General features: G+C 48.2%; 1 protein-coding gene across 1 annotated transcript; it reads right to left on the bottom strand.

The window, feature by feature from the left end:
- Positions 1–454: 454 nt before the first annotated feature.
- On the bottom strand, positions 455–5,288 carry RTL9 (retrotransposon Gag like 9). Its single transcript, XM_029931081.1, has 2 exons — positions 1,257–5,288; positions 455–737 (listed from the first exon to the last, which is right to left on the bottom strand). The coding sequence occupies exons 1-2, from the start codon at positions 5,286–5,288 to the stop codon at positions 621–623; spliced, it is 4,149 nt and encodes a 1,382-aa protein (XP_029786941.1). The 3' UTR covers positions 455–620.
- Between the last annotated feature and the right edge of the window lie 5,160 nt (positions 5,289–10,448).

The raw sequence follows: 10,448 nt of genomic DNA, 5'->3' as shown, positions 1-10,448 counted from the left end.
AGTGAGACAGTGCTTATCAAGAGTTTAGCCCAATACCTGTCACATAATACATAATCAATAAATGTTAACCATTACTATAATTACTACTGTGGGTCAAAACAAATGGTTCAGGATGGAAACTGTAAACAGGGCAAATGCTCTGGCCCTGGAGACCCATTTTAGGTGCTATGAATTGGGGCATATGAAAAGGGTGGTTTGGGAGTACGTATCACTCTTTATAGGCTCCCCTGCCAAGTGAAATGGGACCAGGACATCCTCATGTTTGCCTGATGACGTGGCAAGACACTCTAGGTGTTTCTGAGGTAGGACATAGTTTCTCCTGCCTAGACTTCTTCCTGGACCAGAAACTAAGACTGGTCTCCACGGTGATAGGAGTTCGAAACCTCATACACCAAACACTCTTGAAGTCCACACTCTGATTATCAGGGCAGGTCACAGGCATGTAGGGTAAAAAAGAAGGTCAAGTCAACGAACTGGGAATTAGGTGGGATGTGCCTGGAGGGGGAGGCTGTAGGTGGAAGGCCACAAGGTTTATGATGTAATTGAATGAAATGGGTCCAGGAACCAGTCCTCAAGTTAGCAGCGGAGTCAGACATCACAGGAGAAGATTCCAGAAAGAATTACTTGTTGGTGGGGGCCTTGTGATGGCCTGTGCTCTGTCGAAGGTGGTCATGCAGACCCTCTTGAGGGTCTCCATGCTCTTTCAGGTAGTAACAGCGTTTGGGAACATGCTGGTGCTGGGAGTAAGAAAACAAACAAACAGAAAAACCAGCAGAGGTAAGAGCCACACTCACTATGACATGGGGGTTCTGCCTGGATAATGACAGTAACTTAGCAGTTCAAGAAACTTGGCTAATGTACCTTATGTGTATAATGTGTGACCAAGGACTAGGTTAGCCAGATTCCCTAGTGACCTGGGTCCCTGACACATGTGCCTGGAGATAGGACCCAGCCCTCCCCTGCAAAGATGACCCTTCCCTTAGAATAATTGGACTGTAGGGACCCAGCTGGTTCCCTTATAATCAGAAGACCTAGACTTTCTGCCATCCCAAGAACTTGAGCAAAGCATTGCTTCAAAGTGCTTAATACACCCAAAATAACTATATACTCAGGCCACCGATGAAATGCTAGGTTGCGGAGTATGGTCTTGAAGCTCAATGCCTCCCCCTTGCCTCTTTCTTATTCTACTCAAAGGAGCAGGGTGTCTTCCCCATCACTCCCCACCACTCCCCTTGAGTGTATTTCCCCATCATTACCTCCTCAGTCTGCTGATAAGAGTTCAGTTCATTTTCCATTGCCTCCTCATTATTCCGCTTACAGGCTGACAGCACAACCTGGCTTGAGCTGCCCGGGGAATCCTTCTCTTCAGCCAGCTGGCACTCAGTGTAGAGAGACCTGTCTATCAGCTCCTTTAGGCTGCCAGCCACCTTCAGGAAGATACTGCCCATTTTGGTGGTGACAGCTTCTGAGAGCCCTTCCAGAAACCTGGTCCGTAGAATGGCATCGGACCAAGACAAATGTCGGGCCAGCAGCAGGAAGTCAGTGGCATACTGCCTGACTGACTTCTGGCCCTGCTTGGGATGGCAAAGTACAGCACTGAGGATGTCTATCTCGGATAGGGAGTCATACAAGCCCTGTGATCTTCTCAGAAAAGATTTGTTTTCATCTGAGAGGGGGTTTCCTACCTCCATCTGCAAGATGGACCACCTCTCTGCTGCCCCCAGATGAAGAGACACCAGAAATGCCATTTTCTCTGAGTCATTCAAAAAGCCCTGCATTTGCTTCTCCTCATCAATCTCCATCTCCTCCTCCACAGAGCATGAACTCCGGGCTGCTTCCTGTTCTTCCAAGAGGTAACAGAGTGCTGGGGTCAGCATGCCGAAGGATGGGACTTCCTTTGGTGGTGGGTTCATTGTTTCAACAGCTGGGGCAGCCATGTGTGGTGTGAACTTTGATCCAGAGGCTGTGACATTAATGTGAGAGGCAGATGTTTCTCCAGAGTCTGTGGTTTTGATTTTCGGAGTGGACATCATTCCAGAGTCTGTGGGTCCCATTTGTGGTGTGGACATGGTCCCTGGGACTGGGGTCCTCATTAGTGGCATGGACACCCCTTCAGAGGCTGTGGCTCTCAGAAGTGGCATGGACATCATTCCAGAAGCTGAGGCTCTCACTGGCGGTGCAGGCATCCCTCCGGAAGTTGTGTATGTTGTATGTGGCAAGGACATAGATCCAGAACTCGTGACTCTGGTCTGCAGTGTGAACATTGCCCCAGAGGCCATGCTTTTCATTCGTGACACAGACATGTCTCCAGAAGCCATGGCTGACATCAATGGCATGGGCATTGTTCCAGAGGCTGTGGCTCTCATGAATGGCTTGGACATCCCTCCAGAGGACATGGCTGTTGTTTGTGCAGTGGACATCTTTCCAGATGCTGGACTTTTCAATAACTCTGTGGATATGGCTTCAGAGGCAGAAGGTCTCCAGAGTGGTCTGGATGTCATTCCAGAGACAGGGGCTCTTGCTAGTGGTGAGGACATTACTCCAGAGGCTGGAGCTCGCATTGGCAGTGTGGACATCTCTCCTGAAGCTGTGGTCATCATTTGTGGTGTGGACATTGCTACAGAGGCTGGGGTTCTCATCAGTGGCATGGACACCCCTACTGAGGCTGTGGCTGTTATGTGAGGCATGGACATTACTCCAAGAGCTGTGGATCTCATTAGTGATGTGGACTTTGCTCCAGAGATGTGGGCCTTCATTTGTGGCATGGGCATCACTCCAGAGACTGTAGCTGTGATTTGTGAAGTAGACAATGTTCCATAAGCTGGAACTCTCAGGGATGTGGCTATCTCTCCAGAAACTGGGGTTCTCATTCGTGGTGGGGACATTTCTTCAGAGGATGAAGCTCTTGTGAGCAGTGCAGACATCTCTTCAGGGTCTGGGGCTCTCACTAATGGTGTGGATATCAACCCAGAGGCCTGGGCTCTCATTTTTGGTGTGGACATCATTTCAGAACCTGGGGTTTGCATCTCCAATGTGGACATCCCTCCAGAGATCCTGGATCCCATGAGTGACATGGACATCCCTCCAGAGTCTTGGGTGCTCATTGGCTGACTGGGCACCTTTATAGAGGCTGTGGCTCTCATTAACACTGTGGGAATTTCTCCAGGGTCCGGGGCTCCCAGTAGAGGCATGGACATAGTTCCAGAAGCTGCAGCTGTCATTTGTGGTGTGGACATGTCTCCAGAGGCTGGGACTCTCATTAGTGGTGTAGACATCCCTGCAGAAGCGGTGTCTGTCATCTGCCACATGGACATAGCTCCAGAAGCTGTGTCTTTCATTAGCATTGTGGCTATCTCTCCAGAAGCTGTGGTTGTCATTTGCTGCATGAACATCGCTTCTGAGGCTTTGGATGTCATTAGTGGCTTGGATAATGCTCCCGAGGCTGTGGCTCTCATTTGCGGCAAGGACACCACTCCTGGGGCTGTGTCTCTCATTAACAGTGTAGACATTGCTCCAGAATCTTTGGCTGTCATCAGTGGGGTGGACATTGCTCCAGAGGCTGAGACTGTCAACTGTGGTACAGCTGTCACTCCTGAGGCTGTGGCTCTTCTTTGTGACATAGACATCGCTCCAGAGACAGGGGTTCTCATTTGCAGTGTAGACATTGACCCAGAGGCTGGGGCTGACAGTTGTAGTGTGGGTATTGTTTCAGAGGCTTGGGCTGCAACTGGCTGTGTGGACATTGCTCCAGAGACTGGGACTCTCCTTAGTGGCATGGACGTCATTGCAGAGGCTGGGGGTCTCATTCGCGGAGTTGACATTTCTCCACTGGCTGTGGCTTTAATAAAGCCTGTAGACATTGCTCCAGAAGTTCTGGCTATTGTTAACTGTGAGGGTATTATTCTAGAGGCTGTGGTTGACATTTCCTCATACATTACTCCAGAGGTTGTGACCGTCGTCAGAGGGATGGGCAATGCTCCAGAGTCTAGAACAGTCTTAGGCAATGTAGCCATATTGCCAGAGGCCAGAGCTCTCATCTGTGGTACGGACATTGCTCTGGGGTCAGAGGCTCTCACTGGCACTGTGGACAAACCCCCAGAAGCTGTTGTCTTCATTGATGGAGTAGACGTGATTTGAGAATCTGTATTTTGTGTGAACTGTGGGGACATCAGTCCCGAGTCTTGGGCTGACATCAGCTGGGTGGGCATCAATCCAGAGGTCAGGGCTGCCATTAGCAGTGGGGACACTGCTTCAGTGTCTGGAGCTGACTTTGTCACTGTGGACACTTCTCCAGTATCTGGGGCTGACAGGAGTGGTGTGGACATTGCTCCAGAACCTGGAGCTGACACTAGCAGTGAAGACACTACTCCAGAATTTGTGCCTGACATTAGCTGGGTGGACATTTCCCCAGAGTCTTGGGTGCTCATTGGCTGGGTTGATGTTGTTTCAGAAGCGAGGGCTGACAGTATCAGTGAGGATATAGCTTCGGAGTCTGTGTCTGACATTAGCAGTGAAGATATCTCTCCAGAGGCCAGGGCAGTCATTAGTACTTGAGACATTGCTTCAGTGTCTTCATCTGTAATTTGCAATGGTGACATCGCTTCAGAGCCTGGAGCTGGCATTGGCTGTGTGGACATCTCTTCAGGGTTTATATCTGGCATTAGGAGCGGAGATATCTCTCCAGGATCTGGGGCCAGCATCAATGGTGTGTGTATCACTTCAAAGGATGAGGTGCTCATTACAGGTGTAGACATTGCTCCAGAGGATGAGGCTGGCATTGCCAATGGTGATATTTCTGCCGAATGTGGTGCTGTCATTAGTGCTGTGGACATTGTTCCAAAGTCAGGAATTGTCATCAACCCTGGGGACATTAATCCATAGTCTGAAGTGGACAGCAATGGGGACAGTGTTCCAGAATCTGAGGCTGGCATTAGCAATGGGGACAGTGTTTCTGAATCTGAAGCTGCCATTAGCAATGGGGACAGTGCCCCAGAGTCTGAGGCTGGCATTAGTGATGGGGACAGTGCTCCATAATTTGATGCTTCCATTAGAGGTATGGTTGTGGTGTCAGAGGCTGAGGATGTCATCACCTGTGCAGACATCCCTTCAGGGTCTGATGCTGAAGTGGAGACTATAGGCTGTGCATGCGAATGTAAAATTTGGACCTCTGCTCTGGTGTCCATTATTGGTCCAGAGAAGGTCATCCCGCTGTTTTGGGGGTCGACATTTTCCTCCCTCAGCGTATTGTTGAATCGGAGTGAGTGTAAAGGTCTTGATGTATCTGCCATGGCCACAAAATGGTGTGGAGAGAGCCCCTAAACTGATGAGTCTCCTAAACGAGGAGTCTTGCTGAAGCCCAAATGGCAAGAATATCTGTAAACAGGAAACAAGTCACGTAGTCAAAAGCCAATATCAAAAAAGTCAGGGAGCAGACAAATGATTGATTTGTGATGGAGACGGTTCTCACATGCTGCCAGCTCCGTAGCACCAGAGATGGGCAGTCCCAGATCAAATGAAGCGGCAGCACCACCTTCTGGGAAACTGTGAGAAGTGCAGGCGCCTGGGCTATATTGTATCCTAGCAGCGCACTCACAAGGCAGCCAAGGCACCGGGCTGGGGGACCTGGATGAGAAAGCCTTTGCCCCAGGATAATCATCAGTTACCACGGCTCATTGAGTCCTTCCAGGGAGTTAGTCCCCTATTTTACTACTCTGATGTCCCTGAATGTCTTTCTCAGGAAAAGAAAAGCATCGCTCTGATCCTTGACCGGGGGTAGCATTCCATGAAATGAAAATCCTGTTTATTATCATTTGTATTATTAATGACAGAAACAGTAACCACTACTACTACAATGCATTGTTCACTTAGTGCACCCCAGGCACCATACTTAGGCAACTGTACACAACTTTAAACTGTCTATAATGTGTAGAGATTCCCAGCATTATCCCATTTTACCAGGTTTCTTGGATCAGCCAGGGTTGGGGCTAAAATACGGTCACTGTGACAGTAAAAACTGTATGCTTTTTACTATCACCCCCTCCTCAGTGTTGCCTAACCTTTGGCATCCCTAACACCGCATTCAGTTATTACTCTGACATCACTTGAATACCAATCGATACAGCATGTACAAATGTCCAGCCTCTCTGATTACGCACAGGTGGGCAATCCCAGAGCTGCACCCTCTCCAAGCCTCCCCTAATAAGCAGCCCCAGAGGGGCCTCTTGGCACGTACCTGGGAAACCAACATGTACATTACACAATGATGACACATCCCCACAGCCCGCCCATGCCAAAAACAGAACACTTGCCTATTTGGGACAATGTCACAAAAGTCATCAATCTCGTGTCATCATGTCTCTATAAGAATAACAAAAATACTAGCAACAACAATGAACACCGACCAAAAAAAAACCCCAACAGTGAACGTTTCTTCAGCATGCACTCAATGACAAGCACTCTGCTAGGCACTTCACATGCGTCATTGCATTTGGTCTCCACAACAACACTAAGAGATTCTGGGACTCCATCTTCATCTTACAAATGAGAAAACTAAGTCCCAGAGAAGCTTACTAATTTGCCTGCCATCACACAGATCATCGGGGGTGTGTTCAATGCCAGAGCCCCCTACCGTGCCCTAATGCGCTCTCTCACTATGGTCTACTGATTCACCTTCTCTGTCTCCTCTCTCTCTTAGTCACACCAACACCCCCCCCACACACACACACACACCAACCTTAGCCTGGATAATCCCAAGATGGGGCACAGCAGAAGAAATACTGGACTCCCAACGGCACCCTGATGACTCTGATAATTGGTGCAATGAGAAAGATGAGTCAAGAGAGCATTTGTAGACGTCTACTTCCCATCCTCAGGGGGGTAAAAAATCCCTGAACATGCTACAGTATCCCAGTGCTACAGTTTCACCAGGCAAAACCCAGAAAGAGCTTACCTTGCCAGTTAGGGAGAAGAAAGGGCGTATGTCCTTTGCACCCCTAGTTCTTTTAGCCTGGCCACTTTACTTATGCCCCATGCCCAGCCAGTTCATTAAAGTAAGACTCAATAGCAGCAGCTGTTCTCTGCAATCTCCCTTAGCTATCCCCTGCCACACCCCCCTCCTGCTGCCTGCCCGCCAGCCCGCCCCACTGCTCCTGACTTGCTAGTGCTTGCTCTGTCTCTCTGGTCCCAGATTCCTGCCTCTATATAGGCTCTGACATTTGCCTCTGGCCGCCTTTCATTTGACAGCCCTCCAGAAGCTCGGTTTTAGCACTGGGCCTATGCAACTCCACCCGTCTCCCCCCCTCACCCCTAATAGTAGCACCAGCCCACTAATGCCCGCCTCTGGCTGCCCCAGAGAAAAGAAGAGATTCACAGTTACAGTGGTGAGACCGAAAAGAGACATGTCCCCTGTGGCTGAGCAGACACGGGGGTCCTGGGAGTCAGGCAATGTAGCCGGTGGGACGTGGAAGTACAGGCAGGGGTTAGAGGTAAGGGGAGCCAGGGCTGGTGGTTGAGGGGACCAGTCAGAAGAGTTTCGAGTTTCAGGTGCAGGGAAACCAGGCTTTGGGAGGATGGACCATGGGCGCTACTAATAGAGCGCTGGAACAGTAATAATAAAAGAGCTGATATGCCCTTAGTGTCAGAAGCATGGAGAGAAATCAGGCAACCAGGGTCCCTGCCACTGGGCTAGAATTTGACAGCAAAGCTTTGGGGTGTTCAGGCACCCCAAAGGCAAGAAAAGAAAGCATGCTGGTCTTGAGTTAGTAAATGGCAAAGCTCAGACTAGAGTGAGGGCTCACTCACAGAAGCAGGGCTCCAGCCTGCTTTCTAGAACTGGGGTACAAGGTCAGAGCAGACCTCACAGAAAGGTTTAGCAGAGCCCTCTAACGTTCTGAATGAGTATCCTTTTAACCAGCAAACTTGGGGCCGAATTGGTCCCTGAGCCCTGGATAAGGCAAAGCCTTCAGGTGAAGTTCAAGTGGCCCAGGTATAGAGACTCAGAGTCTGAGGTTGAGGGGGGTGGGTGGAGGAGGCATTCAGGTCATTTACAAACTGGCCCATTGTCATAATTAGGAAGCATCATTACCTACACACTCAGGCTAAGCACTATATTTGGTCATATCCTCTGGGCTCGCCCGGTGGGCGCTGATGCCATTTACATTATAAGTAAATAAACAGGCTGAGAGAGTGGTGACCAAGTCACAGAGTTAGTAAATGGCAAAGCTCAGACTAGAGCCCAGGTCACTCTGATCCCCAAATCATTTATTTCCTCTCTGTGGAGTCAGACAAGTGGCTAGAAATGGTCCAAGTGTTCGACTTCCTCCTTCCACCCCCACCAGTGGCTGAGTCACTGTAATAATAATAATAGTAACAGTAACAATAATAATAATGAGAATGATAATAATAATAACTGACTTTGTCTGAGCTCTTCCCACACGCCAAGAACTGTGCTGAGGCTTTGCGAGCATTCCCTTCTTTGCTGCTCACAGCTACCCTGTGAGCTACTTTACACATTACAAATGAGAAAACTGAGCCTCGGTTTGAGGCCTGACTCTGACTCTGCTTCACTCCAGAGCTCTGCCCTGTCCCTTAAACCAAAAGATGCTCACAGGAAAGTCAACAACAACAACAACAACAACAGCTATTATTATTATACCTGATCACTAGAGTTGGCATTTACTGTGCCAGGCACTGTGCACCCCCTATACATGATCTCATTGGGTACTCACAACAACCCTTTGACGTAAGTATGATTATTGCCTTCATTTCCAGATGAGGAACCGGAGGCACAGAGACGTTAACTAACTTGCCCATGGTCACACAGCTAGGAAGCACTGTTGTTTATAACAGTAACAATTTGGAAATGACCCCAAATGCCAGCGTTAGAACACAATTCATCAACTGATTAAACAAATGATGGTGGATTTGTAGCAGCCATTGAAAATGATGATCTGACTTTTACAAAAGAACTACATATATTTTTGCATAAAAACAATTACAGTCTGCAAGGACATAGACCAAAGTGTTAACAGTGACCATACCTGAGTGGTGTGATGAAGGGGATTTTTGCTTTTCTTTTTCTCACCTGTGTTTTCTCATTTGTCTATAATGGACCCATATTACTTGTGTTTGGAAGGGAAAAAAATTGTTTCTTTTTCAAAAAGGTGTGTTCCCCTGGGGTTTTTTTGTCAAGCCTTCTTCCTTGCTCTCCGTGCATGCTTTCTCTGGGGATCCCTAACGTCTCCCCAATCCAAGCAACGTTTCTCTCCAAACACACTTAATGCTTGCTCTACTCGGCAACTTGGTCAGTAGTGATCTCTGACAAACGTCTCCAATGGCTTGTGTTTGTGTTGTATTTTATTCTGTGTTGTTTTGTTTTTTAAAAATAATTCTTCATTTTTCTAACTTGTATTTGTGCTTCATAATGACACAAATAATCTCGGAATATATTCTCAGAATAGAAACTTGAAATCCTACAGGCAGATAAAGCTAGTCCTGAGTTTACCGCCCACCCCCCATCCCTCCGTCTGTTCACAGTTGGGTGTGTCTTCGTCCAAACTTTTTCTCGCTGCAATGGCATTCAGAGTTCATATCATGCAATTGCTTGCAAAACCCAGTGTGTGCAAAGAGCTCCAGTTGGAAAACCATTCTGGCACTGGTCACTTCAGGATCCCAATTTCTGGTCTATTGTGACCATTCATCATCAGGCTACTTCTACGGAGGCTAGAGAGAGAGGACATGGTTGCATGCTTAGTCCATTTAGGGCCCAGAGTTCCATTTTATTAGTGCCAGTGTCCCTACAAACACAGAGACGGGAGGCCTTCTAGGGAAAAGCCCAGAAATTGCTGCTTAGCATCTCTCGGGTCTCTCACGTCCTGCTCAGTCTGCACTGATCAATGTGGCTGGGACGTGTCCTGCTCCCGCCTCCTCACAAAAGGTAATTGAGTTTGGGGGATTGCATGGCTAGCTGCTCGGGGGAATAAGAATAAACAAGAGACGGTTCAATATGTCAACAAATGGCTTTCCAGCTCTTGAAAATAAACCTTTCCCTACATTCTCGACAATATCCTCTTCCCCAGCCCTGGAAACAGGCACCCAGATAACTGAAAATAGACAACTTCAGGATAAAGTAATACCTGATCTACATTAGGGTTCTCTGCCTCCCCTGGTCAATGAATGAGGGAGGGCAAAATCCTCCTCAGTTCTGTGCTCCCCAACATCCCTGACACTTAAAATGCCCACTCGGCTCTTTATAGAGGGGGGTGGAAATAACTAACATTTACTGAACATTCACTCTGCCAGGCAACATGTTAAGCCTTTTACATACATTACATTATTTATTGCACAATAAACCAATGACGTGGGTTTTTTTCCTACCCCTGTTTTATAAATCAGCCGAAGAACTAAAGTAGAGAGAAAATAAAATCAGGTAACTTACCTTGGCTCTCTGA

Source organism: Suricata suricatta, chromosome X, assembly GCF_006229205.1.
Source record: "Suricata suricatta isolate VVHF042 chromosome X, meerkat_22Aug2017_6uvM2_HiC, whole genome shotgun sequence".
Lineage (NCBI taxonomy): Eukaryota > Metazoa > Chordata > Mammalia > Carnivora > Herpestidae > Suricata > Suricata suricatta.
The sequence above is the reverse complement of the archived record's forward strand: the minus strand, read 5'-3'. Positions and strand labels throughout refer to the sequence as shown.